A 15,388-nucleotide genomic window follows, 5' to 3' on the forward strand; every position below is an offset into this window, starting at 1 on the left:
TGGGGATAAAATGAGGAAAGTTTATTTATTATCTCAGTTTATATGGCCGCCCATCTCAGATTCATGACTCTGGGCAGCTAACAGTCATTGAAAGTGATGACATGGGAACTAATGTTCCCATGTGCACTTCCTTTGGCTGCAGCAGAAAAAGCTTGATCTAAACCCAATGAATGCAATGAATTAATTAAGTACAGAGGCAGATTCCTAAATGTCCATGCTGATAGGGTGGTTCTATAAACATAGATGCTTCATAGACCTGGGGTGGCTTCACACAACCACGCCGTCATCTTGTGGTTGGTTGATTTTGGCCTGGCATAGCTGAACTAGGCAATGGGGGTTTATTCAGTAAATCATGGTTAAGCACTCCCCGATGAATCCAGTGCATAGGAAAGTGGCCTAGATTGAACCCAACCTTTGCTTCATTTGGTAGAGTAATTCTTCACTGACTTCATGCTAAAGTTTGGGATTGAACTGCTAACTGTCCAACTGCGAGGTTGGCATTTTACGACCGAAGCTCTGGTACCACCCATTGTGTGTCTGTGTGTGAAAAGTGAATGTCAACTAGCTCATTTGGTTCTTAAGTGCCTCACAACAAATCACTGCCACAATTTTATGTCACGGCCAGAGGGAAAACCCTTGGAGTCCACTGCAATAGAACTGCGATGGCCCATTAAAGGTTTTACTATAACATAAACTTTTAAAGAGAATGACCTATTTTCTCAGATGTACAAGGTGTTATTCTCGATTGCCAGGTGTGTATCCTCATGGTTTAAAGGTGTCTAAATGACCTTTTCCTTGTTTTAGGACTCTGGTGTCTGATGGAGTGGCAGTTGATCGATGAATGCCTAAACCAGGATGGATTGATTAATTAATTAAGATCAATTAAGGTAGCGCAAGACACTTTGGGCGAACTAGGGCTTGCTTTTGAAGAAATGCACAAAGAATCATTGTGGACATTATTGATTTGTTTTGTGTTATATTAACTTTTCATAGACTTGTCGATTTCTAGAAGGTATGAGTAGGGGAGTTGGAGGTCATCTAGTCCAACCCTCTGTTCTGTGCTGGAATCTACAAAACCATCCCTGACAGGTGACCTTCTGGGCCACATTTGAAAGCATCCAGCAAGGGGGAGGCCACGGCTGATCCAGACACTGTCCCACTTCATCCATGTTTCTCAACCTTGGCAACTTTAAGATGTGTGGACTTCAACTCCCAGAATTCCCCAGCCAGCATGCTTCTTGTACTGATGCCAGGGAGTTCAGAAGCAGAGCTGAAACAGGATCTCCACAATTCTCCAGGAAGAGAGGCAGGAATGGGAGGTGGTTCACCCCAAATGGAAGTTGAAATCTTGCCCAACGCTTTGCCTGTTACATCACTCAGTGCCTTCCTTTCCTCTGGTTTTGCCCAACTATCTGGTCTTCTGAACGAATCAATCACCTGGCCAACATCCAAGTTTTTACTTAAATTACTTAATTTTGATTAAATTACTTAAGAAGGCGGTCACTGATATCCTCTTTTTTTTAAGTGAAAGGGAGCAAACAGGCTCCATTACAGTGGCGACGGGACACCATTGGAAAAGCTGCTTGGACAGACCCTCCTGGAAAAACGCTTTCTGTGTGGTTGCTAAGAGTCGATGCCAGCATGATGGCACATAACCAATAAATCGATTCTCTGGCTGGGGAAAAGCACCGTAGACACTTTAGAAAGAAAAATCAAAACAAGATTCTTACTTGGGCCTTGTTTCTCAGAGCACCAGACCAACCTCTGCTTTATTTCTTTTGGATGGAGATCCCCAGAGAACTGTGAACTGATTGACAAATCTGTTGGCTGAGTTTCCCCCACCAGCCCTTTCAGATCTCCCCAGGTGTTGGCTGTAAGCTTCCCTCTCTGCCCCAATTTGCAAAAACTGCTTAACCCAGCCAGCCCATAACCCTATCCACCCCAGGGCCATCTGCTGGGGGAGAAAAGTCAAAATGGAGGCCATGATGGTGCAATTGAAGTGTTGCATGTATACAAAAGGGCTGTGTCCCCTTGTGGATGACCCTCCTCAACTCTTCTTAGGGATAACTCTTGCCGCAGACACTCAGACAAGGGCACCAGATAATGACTCTGGGAAAAGTGCTGGCAAGGCTTCAGTGCATCATTAGCCAAATATGCAGCAGCGAACATGGGGGCAATTCCCCCCCCAAACCCCTTACAACCTTAGCTGCGAGCGTTGCAACCACCTGCGTGCAATGCGCATGGCCCTCCTCCCCTGTGGATGCGCCAAGGGTGCAAAAGCATTTCTGTTCTACCATGTGCGTCAACGGGACGTTCCAGACTGGTGTGTTTTTCTAGAGATTTTTTTAAGGCTAGAACATTTTTGGACATCTGCCCCTAATCCATCTAGCACAGTTTGCCTGCAAAACTTTAAGATTTTCTTTTTTAAAAAGAGCAGCCTTTGACACATGCATTTCATCGGCACAGGCTCTTAAAATGCACATCGCCTCGACGTACCTCCTCCTTTTCAAAGTAACCGTGGTTGCTTTACCCACAGTTTTCAATTGCATGCTTCCTTTTAAGCTGCATCACTTGCCCCCCTGTGGGAGCAGAGACCTCAGATTTGCAGCAGAACCCTTTTCATCCCTTGGGCTTCCCTGTCTGGCTTCCTCATTTTGAAGAAAGCTTGGGAATCTGGGAACCATCCAGCTCTGGACCTGAGCGAAGGGAAGGCAGTTTTAGGAGGAAAAGTCAGGCAGGAGGCAAGCCTCGGCACCCAGCGTCTCTGCTGGAGCTGGGGGGGCCTTGATCATCCTCCGAAATCGGTTGCAGGAGTTTGCAATCGGCTTAGTGCCTCTCTCATCCGGGCAGCCTCTGGGCTCCCCCAGGAGTTAAATACAGCTAGCGAAGTTCACCTAGAGGCATGGTTATCACACCAGGCTCGGTGGCATATGCAGGGCTTTCAAGAAATGGGGAGGATTAAGTGGTTTTTTTCTTTCTTTTCCGTTTTAAGAAATAGACAAGATGTCCGTGTGCTGGGGAAGAGCTGCAACTCCAGGGAATTTAGATTTAATCTCAGCATTCAGCGACTTGAAGAGTATTTGTAAGGAAGGAGCGGCAGTTGCTGATGATGGGCACCCTTAGATCTGCTCTTTTCTTCTGCACCCTCTCCCTCAATCGGTGTTCCCCAGGAGTGGAAAAACCAGGCTGACATTGAGAGAGGTGGAGGCAAATGACGGAGAGGAAGAATTTGCAGAGAAAAAGGGGTTAGTAGGAACGTCTGTTTTCTCCCCCCAGCAGGTGGCGCCCCTGAGCAACATTGACTGATCTCAAAAAGCAAAACCAGGTTGGGCTTGGTTAGGACTTGGATGGGAGACCACCAAGAAGATGAAAAATACATCCCAGAAGGAGACAAAGCTGGCCACTTTTGCACTACTGTCTGCAGAACCAGGAGATGCCAAACGTTGAAATGGATGTCCCTGATGTCCCTGTTGCGTTATCCCCTCTTCTGTCTCACGTGCAAATCAGCAGCTCCTTTGCCCTTTGATCATATCCCTCCAAATCCCGGTCCGAATGCAGGAAAATGAGCCTTGGGGTGCGGCAAGATTATTACAAGCAAAATGTTAGAAAAGTAATGAAATACCTACAGTGGAAGATTGGATGATGAAATTAACTGAACGTGCAGGAATGGTGAAGCTGACCGGTCTGGTCAGAGAGAAAATGACAAAGATTTGTTCTGAAAGACCAGAAACCTTATATGGCCTTTCTGTTGAAAGAAGAAAAGATGGAATGGATGATTTCAGGATTTGGGGATTCAAAGGGGCCAAAGAGGATGGGGAAAAGAATAAGATGATAGTTATTCAATAGTCAGTCAAACTTTATTTCAGTCGAAGACCAGTACAGAACGAAACAATTAACGAACTGTTTAAAACTAAGTACATATAGATAGATGTTGCTTTATTCTATTTTATTTTAACCTACTTCTGTCTTAGATTTTTAGCTTTATGCCTTAGTTTTAGACAAATAATACTCTGCTTTTTTAGTCCCAGAGACGTAGTTTACAGTGGTAACAATAGTGACAATAATATTCTGCATTATTCTTTTAGCTTGTGTTTTATGCTTGGTCCTCCTCTTTTGCTTTCAAACGGTTTGTTAATGGTTTTGTTTGAACTAATAAAAGTTTGACTGACATACTCGATAGAAAGAAGAGCGGAAGGCCTGATGGTATGTTTTCTTCTCTTTTCATTCCTTTCCTTTTTTTTCTTCCTTTCTATCTTTTTTGTTTTGTTTTGTATACTTTTACTGAATTGAAACATTCCAATTAAATCCTAATTAAATCCTAATTAAAATGTATTAAAAAGATGAAAAAGGATGAAAATGAGCCTTGAAGGATGCAGACCTGCAAAAGCTTTCTTAGAGCAACAGGGGCATGAGAGACCAAATTGAGGTCTGCTACAAAAGGAAATATATGGCAGACGAGCCAAGGGTGCATAAAAGAGCAGCTCGGTTCAGGAGTGAGGAGGGTGGAGAAGGGGCGGAGGGAAAGCCTCAGTGTTATCTTTGCACCCAGGGCTGCAGGCCAAGAGGCAACGGGTCAAAAGCTGGGGCCTGGGACTACCATGCCTGAGCTGCAATACTGTGGTCCAACCCCAGAGGGCAGCAGAGGGTAAAAGGCACTTATCTCTATGCTGTCACCTAAAGGTCACTGCAATTTTGCAGCCAGTTATGATAGTCCTGGTAAGAGCCCTACTAGAGAGTTAGACTATAAACTGGGGCTTTACTTACTCCATATTTGCACACTTAATCCTTCCTTCCTTCCTTCCACCCTGCCCCCCTCTCTCTCCTCTCTCTTTTTTAAATGCTGGTCATCGACCAAGCTGGTGAAATACGAATGGTGACTGAGCCCAACCAGATGACCCCCCAAGAGGAGCACCAAGGTGGGAAAGAAGGCTAAAACCAAGAAAAGCGACTGTGGCTGACTTGGCCTGTTTGCTAATCCTCCCACGTCCAGAATCCAGGCTGCAGGCTTCAGTCCTGATGCTACTGGCCGTATAAAAATCCATTTTTCTTCCCCCCAACCTGCTTTTATGACAGTTTTTTGTTTGTTTGTTTGTTTAGGAAACTGGAGGATTCCTGTGCTCTAATGCTAGGTGCCCGAACACTCTGATGTTTTCGATTTTATTTGTTGGGATGCTGCCCACGGAAAGGACCCCCCGATGTTTATATGAGCTTTCACAAGCAGCTTCTAATAGGGATTAGAAACCAATTAGGAGGAAATTGAAGCTGATTGCCAGGGATACAACCAGGTTCACCGATATGAAATCCACTAGCTGGGCAGCAGCTTGTTAAATGGGAGGGAAGGCAACGCTTGGACCCCTGCTCCTCCCCAAAGGCAGGAAAACGGGGTCGGTTCTGTATTTCAGCTGCATAAAATCTGCAGCAGGAATGAAGGATGCTTTGAAGCTGGGCAGGTGGATTGGTGATGATAGACAGATAGATAGATATGATTGATAGATAGATAGATAGATGATAGAGATGATAAATTGATAGATGCTGGATAGATATAGATAGATATAGATGATAGATGAGGGATAGATAGAGATGAAAAATAGATGATAGAGATTGATAGGTGATAGATGATAAATAGATGATGGATAGACAGAGAGAAATAGAGATGATAGATAGATGATAGAGATGAAAAATAGGTGATACAGATAGATAATGGATAGATGATAAATAGATGATAGAGATGATAAATAGTTGATGGATAGAGATAGATGATAAATAAATAAATAGATGACGTTTAGATAGAGATAGATGATAGATGATGATAGACAGGTAGATAGATAGATGATAGACTTAAGTTGGACTGATACAAACAATCATGGTGTGTGTTTGTGTGGATGTGTGCCCAAAAGTCAAGGTGGCAGTCGTGGCTGCATGATTGAAGCAGTTGTGCAGAACAACCGCCATCTTGCCTTTTTTGGACCTTGCAGGGATCAAGTTCTTTGATGCCACACAGGATTTCCTAGACTCACAGCCAGTCCTTCCTGCAACTGAATGAAGGGCCCTCCTGGCCCCGTTGCCCATCCCTGTCCTGCCCACCTTCCTTGTTCTGGATCGCTGCTGAATGAAGCTGTTCTGACTGAGGCAGGCCCCACTCGTGATAACTCTGTGTGTGTGTGTTGCTCACTCAGTTTGCTGCCGCCCCTCTTCGGTGTCCTGCCAGTCAGCCAGGAACATTTCCACCAATCAGGGCAGGGCATCTAGGATGGGAGGAAACCAGTTTTGGGACTCCACCTGGGGATCTTAAAGTTGCCTGCTTCGCCTGGTTGGGCTGTTCCCAACCCTAAATGAATGAGGAATAAAGGGACTTGCCCAGGGCACAAGGCAGACTTTGCCAGGAGTAGCAAGAGGGAGAACTGAGGCTGGCTAGCCACTTTGCAACCGCCTCCCTTCCTCCCCAGGAAGTGATTGAAGCTGACAAGTGCAGGGAAACTGGCAAAGGGGATAAACTCACACAGATCCCCTCCTCCCCCACCTGAGAGGGTGCAGCTCTGGGTAAGAAAGGAATCTCAGCAAGCCCCCCGGAGAAGGAAAGAATGGGCGTGGCGGAGGCTGGTTTGCAATCAGAGAAGAAGGGAATTTGCCAGTTATTTATTTATTTAAATCGATTCAGGCGGCTGCCCACCTCACGTGGGCGACTCTGGGCAGCTGACAAGGATTTAAAAAATACACAATAAATGCAGTATATATAAAAAATACTTTTCCCAACCAACAGATGCACACAGTAGCTGCTCGGAGCTTGATCTCTACTCTCTGAGGCTGCGTTCACACAAACCCCCTAACCCAGTTATCCAATGCACCCATTCTCTGGCTTTGCATGTACCCTGACCTGTCATCTAACCACCTGGGCTGGGTTTCGCTCAGCCCCAAACAACCAGCCAGAGTCCGACACGCTAACCAAGCATCTTGTGCGAACGCAGCCAGGAGATCCGAAAATGTCTTGGCGTGCGGACCGGGTGGGTCGGTCCAAAAGAGGCCCTGGTTCGTCAGCCTACCTGGGTTGGCTCCAGCTGTTCGAAGACGTTCTCCTGGAGGGTGGTGGCCACTTTATCGTTGTTTCGCTCCTGCTTCCTCATCTGCATTGTGGGGGACGTGGAGGGGCTGGCAGCTGCGCTCAGGTGCGTCCCGTTGCCAAAGGCCTGGATGGCGTTTTCTGAAGGAGAAGAAAAGGGGGCCTGCCAGCCATACACCCACAGCGCCCCTCTTTCCGCCCCACCGGAGTGCAGGCTGGGGTTGAGTGTGACCGAATGCTCCTTTCACATAGAAAACCAGCATCTCAGGGGAAAAAGCAAGTACTTCTCCTTGGTGTGCTAGGTATCTCTACGGAGAGGGTTTTCTTTAAATATATGCTCACACATGCACAGTGCAGCCCCATCAGGTAGACCAAGCCAGGAACTCAACGCCACAGGGAGGCTAAAACTACTTTTCTTAAGAGAAACTTGCAAGTCTGATTGTGCCGGACCTTCTCCCACTTCTTATTACCATGTGAATTAGGGAGGTGTCTGTCTGAGCCGCTTCCTAACGTTATCTCCTCGTTCTGCGCTTAAAAAATGCTTCCTGCATGTCACCATCAAGGTCATCTTCCTGACTCTCTACACGTAGTAGCAGTATTACCATCCTTTTTTTTTTTTAATAAGAACTTATTCACTTTCAAAATATATAGTTGAAATACAGTGTAGAAAATAAAGGAAAGCAAGACAATAGAGCTAAAGAAAAAAGAAAAAACTATAAAGATCAAGAAACGAAAGATGGTTTCCGACTTCTCCACTACAGATACAAATACAATTCAAAATATAATCTACCAGTAATTAAACTGTATTAATATTATTTCTATCAATGTAAACCATTTAGTCCCTAAAACCCACCAGCTCAAAAACCAGAAGGAAAACAAACCCTGAGACAGCAAGTAAAAAGCCCCATGAAATTTAATAATTATAAAACCGGTGTGGTCCAAGTCGGGTGTATTTCACAAACAGCAAAACAAAACTTAGCCAGGTTCATAGAAATTAAACCACATCAACCAGATAATAGCAACACAATAAAACAGATCGGGGTGGCCTGGAAATCTGACTCGACGGGGGGATTTATGAGCTGCAGCCCGACATCTTTTTAAGAAGGGCATTCTAACAAAATGTGGGTTAATGTTTCGGGAACTCCCTCACCGCAGGAGCAAATGGGATGTTGGAATGGGATGCCCCGTAATTTCCTCTCAAACACAGCTGGGCAATTAAATCTTCCCAGAGTTAGAGCTCTTCTGAATTTGGGAGCCGTTATTTATAATTTTATAATTATGGGGTTTCACTGCTGGTTCTTACTTTTATTTGTTCTCTTTTTGATTTTTGAACTGGTTGATGAGTCCCACTGCCACCACTCGACGCACACAAAGAAAATCATTGCAGTGAAACAATAACTTAGAAACAGGCCAGCCAGTTCTCTTGCTCGGATGCCTTCCATGCTTCCCCCGTTATACACAGGTATATATAAAACAGAAAAACAGTAAGCATGATAGGATCTAAAAATCATTAAGAATAAAAATACTAAAATAAATCAAAATAAAGTACTATTTTAAGAAGTTCTAAACCTAAGTAATGGTGTGGCGTATCGTACAGATGGCAGCACAAAGCCGGGCAACTGGGGAGGGTATTTTCAAGTCCTTGTCCGAAAGAAAAAGCATTAGCCCAGAGTCGTTTCTGAGATGGGTGGTGGAAAAATAGGATAAATAAATAAAAAATAAAAATAAATACAAATCACACTCCCTACCTGGAAAAGCTGGCTGGGGAATTCTGGGAGTTGAAGTCCGCACAGCTTAGAGTTGCCACGGTTGAGGAACCCTGGCTTAGAGCCATCACCACATGGACAGAGCCAACGGCTAGGCATTTCCACCCCTGACTCTCCCTGAGCAAAAAGCTTGCCCTTCATCGCCCCCAGCTCAACCCAGCAGCCCACTTGGAGATGGGAGCAAGGCAGAAATTGGTCAGGTGAGCCTCCTTTCCTGCACGCAGAAGCAAAGCCACAGAGCCGGGCCCCTCTCCTTGCTGCTAATAAATGAATGAATAAATAAATAGGACAGCCAGTGACAAGCCAACTCCCAGACGATCTGCCCTTGCCAGCTGTTCAAACCGGACCAATGTCCTTCTGGCCGCAATCTTGTCACCTCGCCTTGAGGCTGGGCCGTTTTGCATCCTTGGTGAGTTTTGACACATCCAGACTCATTCCCTTCTGAGCTGAGGCTGTTTCAGTCATTTGGAAAGGTTCCCCCCCCCCACCTGCCACCCCCTTACAAGGCCCTCCGCTCTCGTCCTCAAGGACCAAGACATCTGTTTGGGAACAGGCAGGTTTGGCTCACTCCAAAGTCTCTTCCGTCACGGTCTCGCACCTAGTCAGGATTAGCATCAGGATTCACACCAGGCCTGACAATAAATCTCCCCCCTCCAAAACTCAAAGAAGTTGCAAGGACAAGGCCTGGCTAGAGAGAGAGCTCTGATTGTAGATCTGAAAGAAGGTGGCGATGTGCAAGGGATCAGCCTGCTGCAGAGCATTTCAATTAAGCCCTCTATAAAATTGTTTGCAAACATTTAAGCCCCTTGGATCAGATGGCATTATTCAGTGGATCCCTTAGTGAAGAGAAACTGGCACACTTCTGCCTGCTTCAGGGAAACCCAGCATCTCTCTACTAAATTTAAACTCCAACATAGCATTTATAAGCAATTGTTTGCCAATTCAAAATAAGAAAACAGGCGCAGAAGTTTGGATGTATGTTGAGTGCTTTGGGAGAAATAATAACTTCCAAAGTTTCCAGCTAAGAGATTTTCCTGTTCTTGCCTTTGGATATTTTCCCCCACTCTTTCTTGCAGAACTTGTCCTGCTCAAAAATATTCTTAAGCATTCTTGCACAGATTGTATGTTTGAGATTCTCCCAAATTTTTCAATAATGTCAGTGTCTGGAGATGGTGAAGGCTATTGCAAAAACTTTATCTTTCTTTCCTAACATACTTCATTTGGTGGGAAGATTTGGATCTTTGTCTTGCTGAAATTTCCAACCTCTCTTCAAAGTTTTCGCTGACCGGGGTTTAATGGCAGTTCTCCCTGCCTCTTCAAAGCAACAGATTCAGAACAACTCATTTCCCAGCCTTTGACATCTGTTTTGTTCCACACAGTGATCCCGTTTGGCCATAGTTCCCATGAGGCAGGAAAAATAAAGGGGGAAGAACCTCAAACATACCCACATACTTACTCTCCCTCTCATTCCTTCAAATGAGAAAAAACAAAATTGTGGACCTGCCTAGACACGTGATATAGTCCTGTCCAGGAGCATCCGTAGGAGGTTGGTTGAAAAAGTTAAGATGGCAATCAAAACCCTCCCTCCTTTTCCCACTTCCTTCCTTCCTTCCTTCCTTCCTTCCTGCCTGCCTGCCTGCCTGCCTGCCTGCCTGCCTGCCTTCCCTCCCTCTTGTATGGCCACCCAACTCAGAAAACAACTCTGGCTGGCTTACAGACATGTTTAAAAACCGTCATAAAAACAAAGCATATCAAACCCAGAACTGACTGGCAATCCAGGACACCAAGTACTATATTTCACCACCCCTCTAAGAAGGGCTCACTCAGCCCTCTGGCCCAACCCCCATGGGGACAGCCATGTCTTCAGTGCCCCACGGAAGGCCAACAGGCTCAGGGCCACCTGCCTCCAGAGGGCAGGTGCTGCACGAGAGAAGGGGCCCTTCCTGACCCCATCAGATGGCACTGCTTGATAGAGGGCACCCAGAGAGTGCCAACTCTGTCAGAGCCAGAGGGACAAGCAGACCTAAAGGCAGACAGACAGCCTTGCAAATTAGCCAGTCCTGTGCCATGAAGGGCTTTAAAGATAACAACCAGCACCTTGAATGGCACCTGCAGCCCAGTGCAGCTCGTGAAGTAGTGGTGTCCCATGGGCATATGGAGGCACACCCAGAACTACCTACATTGCTGCAATTGGGACCAGCTGCAGCTTCGGAATAGTGTTCAAGGGCAGCCCCACAGAAAGCGCATTGCAGTAATCCAAGCAGGAGGAGACTAAGGCGCACATGACTGTGAGAAAGGCCTTCTCATCCTTGCAGGGCTGTTGCAGGTAAAGAAGACAATTGGGAAAGCTTGTTTTTTTAAAAACATCTAGCTATCCATCATCCCCAAGGACCACAGTCCCAAGCAATACAACCCCATCTAGGCGTGTTGTGTTGTGGTCCCACCGGGCCCTCTAGTCAGGGGAGGCAGTTGGTGTGGGGGGTGTGGAGTGACCCGCTTCCCCGCTCCAATCCCTCCAAGGTGGTGCCCTTGCACAAGAGATCAACGGGGCGACGTGCAATACTTACGGAGGCAGGGATTCTCGGTGAAAAGGTGCAGGAAGTGCTCACATTCCTCCTGCCTGTTCCCACTCGCGTTGCAAGTGCACCAGGGTGCAATGTTGGAGGTTGAGTTATCAATGTAGTTGGGCGTGATGGTGCTGCCTGCCACGGTGAGGGAAGGAACAGAGAACATCTCTAAGAAGTGAAGGAAAGCCTTCAAAGTTGGTGTGGACAATCTAGAGCAGTGTTCTCAACCTTGGCCATTTTAAGATGGGTGGACTTCCCCAGCTAGGCTGGCTGGGGAATTCTGGGAGTTGAAGTCCACCCATCTTAAAATGGCCATGGTTGAGAAACACTGCTGTACAGAGTTCACCCCAAGACGTATAGAGAGACCTCTCTTAATTCAGACACCGTTGTCTCCATTCCTTTTCTCCATCCCGCCATCACAGCTCCATCATTCTGGCCATGGCTGATAACAGACTGCAGAACACCAGGAAAATAGTAGTTAAGAGGGTAGTTAAGAAATTGTTTTAGTTTTAATGGGATTTTATTAGAATTTTATCATATATTTATTCGAATTTTTATTGTATATTTTATTCTATATTGTAAACCTCCCAGAGTCCCTCCAGTTGGAGGAGATGGGCAGTGACAAATTTGATAGATAGATAGATAGATAGATAGATAGATAGATAGATAGATAGATAGATAGATAGATAAAATGAAGCTAGCCAAAGCCTCTCTGTTAGTTGGGAATTTTTGGACACTCATTTTAATACGTTGGGAAGATGCCAGGTTGGGTGAGGCTGAACGAAACGCAATGATGGGAGAATGCCTTCCCAAACAGAGACATCAAATTCTAACCCTGCAGTGCACACCAGCTTGCCCACGTGTGTGCATGAGTTTGTACACTCAAGAACCAAACACCTTTGGTCAAGCTAGCCTTGCTTCGACCACAGCGCACTCTATATCAGTGTTTCTCAACCTTGGTGACTTTAAGATGTATGGACTTCATTTCCCAGAATTCCCCAGCCAGAATGCTGGCTGGAGAATTCTGGGAGGAGTTGAAGTCCACACATCCTAAAGACACTGAGGCTGAGAAACATTGGTTTAGTGAAACAAGTCCTGGACCTTGAATGCTATCTTCAGTAGTGGCTCCCACTCTTAGTGGGATCAATAATGTGCTTTGCTCCTCTTACCACCTCTACCTCCCCTTGATTTTTCTAGCAGCCAACAGCAGCAACACCAAATCCCCTTGCCCTTCCCAATACCCTTCCAACAAATCCCAGGTTCCCTACCTACGATGCCGGTGTAGGCCAATAAGCAGGCCGCATAGTTTTCTTTCAGGCACCCCGTTCCCAAGAGGAGCCCAGACGGCTGGCAGTTGACCTGGAATTCGGCATAACGGGATCTAGGAGAGAGAGGAAGGGGTGCATATGGGGTGCTGTTAAGAACAGGATTGAGCTGCTGTTCCTTGCTGGCTGGGCACATAAAGGTGTGATAGAAAATGTATTTTGAGGCATAGATTTAAGTCCTGGATTGGAAAAAAAAGCCACCCGTTGTTGGGAGTTGGGCAGTATATAAATTGGATAGACAGAGAGATGATAGGTGGAGATAGAGAGATGATAGATAGATAGAGAGATGATAGAGAAATGATAGATAGATCGACAATAGACAGAAATAGAGATGATAGAGAGGGAGAGAGAGAGGGAGAGAGAGATGACAGACAGACAGACAGAAAGATAGATAGATATAATGATATAAATGATAGACAATAGAGATGACAGATATATATATATATATACATAGAGAGAGAGAGAGATGATAGATACGTAGATAGAGACAGCAAGATAGCAGCAAGCAAGCAAGCAATAGAGGAATGAATAAATAAAATCGCAGTGGGTGATTTCCAGCTTAGTCTGCAACCAGGACACTCTCAATCAATCCCTCTGCCCGTACCAGAGCAAGCACACAGGCCATTCAGTTCAGCTATGACAAAAAAATTCCAGTCTTGATTTATTTATTAAACATCAGCCAAGATCAAACAGTTCATGGGCAAAAGAAAGGGATGAAAGGCTTGCAAAAGATCTCTACCTCTGTGAGATGTGTACAACGGAATTTTACATGATTTCTCTATCTACCTACTTGTATCAAAAGGACACAATGCTTTCTAGAGCCACTGGAAAGCATGGCCAGCAGCAGAGTAGAGGTGGAAAGTGGGACACTAGGTGATCCTTCCTCTATTCTGCATCAACAATTTGGGGAACAGGCACGATGCATCCAACAACCTGTTGCCCTTTTTCTATGGAAAGATTTGGACAATGGTCCTATGGAAGCAAAAGTGGGACTTTGGAAAAGCCGGAGAGGAAGAGTATTGACGCCTTTGAACTTTGCTGTTGGAGAAGACTGTGGACAGCCAAGAAAACAAAGACAGAAGACTTGGCACAGAAGACACATTTAGCAGAAGCCATAACAGAGATGTTGTAATGCTCTGCACATGGCTGATTGCTAGGAAATTCCCAACTGCAGATCCGCGACTATCCGCAGGTACCTAATCAGATAGCAAGCCTAAAGGAATTCATTTCTTGCTCAGCCAGGTGGGACAGGAGAAGCTACTCAATGCCCCTTGAAGGAGCACATCTGCAGTGACTGTTTCCCTCGCAGAAAAGTGGCTTTCCACCTCCCCAGTCAGTAATCCAAGGCAAGCCAGAAGGCAGAGGCAAGGTGCCCAAGCGCATGGCTTGGTGCTGGGTTCCACAGCCTCCCGCCTCTTCGCCTTGTCCTCGTGCCAGCAATTCTTGCTTCCCATTTCTGTGACAGCCACAAACATCCTTCACAGCTGATGCTATTTTCGATGTGAGCGGGTGTGCAGAACCCGCTGCGTAAAGAATAAACACGGCACAAGCAATGGTGAGCTGTGATGGTGAGAGCGGTGGCAACATATGGTCCGGTGTGGAAACAAAAAAGGTGTTGGGAAGCCTTGCCAAAGCTGAAGCTGTGCTTTAGCACACACACACACACACACACACACACACTCTTACACACACACACACACAGCCACACAAGCCAGTTATTCCTATTCCCCAGCGCTGGGCCTGCAAGGAGACCTGATGATGGCCAGCCACGAATTCAAGTCAGCTCAGGACCCAGAGCTGTTCGCCACGCGTTGCATTTCCTCTTTCTTCTCCTTTGCAAATGGAAGGGCCACGGAAGGTGACAGCTGCATCCTCTTGGTGGAACTTGGGATTTGCAGAAGCCCTTGGTGGCCTCCTCTTGAGTAAGAAATCTCCAGCCCCCTGGGCAGGTGGCAGAAATTTGGGAAGGGCGGAAACGGGGCTTGGTTGCGATCGGGGAGGGGGGCAGCCCTGGTGGTCCCATCTTAAACCGGAATCGGCTCTGAGTGGTCAAGACACGCTTGGGCGTGCGCTCTGCACTGAGTATTTGGCTTTGCAAGAAAAAGGATTCCATTCACGTTCAAAGCAGCTCTGGATTGGTTTTTAGTTTCTGACCTGAAGTGTTTTGACACAAATCTTTTCCATCCCACTAGGCCTCTTTAAGGCTCAACAGGGGATTCCCTCCTTCCCCTCCCCCAATCTGAATTTGAGAATAGGGATTTTTCTCCGGACAGGAAGAAGTTAAATTCTGTCTCCATCTTTGTTGGCTTGTCCCCCTGATCACTGGTGTTATTTGCAATTACAACAAAACCAAAATTGCTCTGGAATATAAAGATGCAGTTAAGGGCACGCCTTGAGGTCATCCCGGTACTGATGGAATGATGGGTGTTTTACTTATTATCAGGTTTATATCCTCCTTTTATTCTGTACAACTCAAGGTGGCGTATGTACTCAGTGCTCCTGCCTCCTAGTTTCCCCAGAACGACAACCCTGTGTGGTGAGTTGGGCTGAGAGAGATAGAGAGAGGGACTGGCCCAAAGTCACCCAGCCGGCTTCAGTGCTTTAGAGGGGACTAAAACTCCCAGTTTCTAGACCAGCATCTTGATCACAGCGGCAAACTGGCTCCTATTATAA

At 46.1% G+C, this 15,388-nt stretch overlaps 1 protein-coding gene across 1 annotated transcript in view; it reads right to left on the reverse strand.

The window, feature by feature from the left end:
- Positions 1-15,388, reverse strand: part of GFRA4 (GDNF family receptor alpha 4) — a 36,839-nt gene that overhangs the window by 502 nt on the left and 20,949 nt on the right. The window contains exons 4-6 of the mRNA XM_063310436.1: positions 12,659-12,771; positions 11,391-11,525; positions 7,041-7,198 (exon numbers count right to left, since the gene is read on the reverse strand). Coding sequence (XP_063166506.1) covers positions 7,041-7,198; positions 11,391-11,525; positions 12,659-12,771 — 406 coding nt within the window. The remainder of the gene's footprint in view (positions 1-7,040; positions 7,199-11,390; positions 11,526-12,658; positions 12,772-15,388) is intronic.

Source organism: Candoia aspera, chromosome 8 (assembly GCF_035149785.1).
Source record: "Candoia aspera isolate rCanAsp1 chromosome 8, rCanAsp1.hap2, whole genome shotgun sequence".
Classification (NCBI taxonomy): domain Eukaryota; kingdom Metazoa; phylum Chordata; class Lepidosauria; order Squamata; family Boidae; genus Candoia; species Candoia aspera.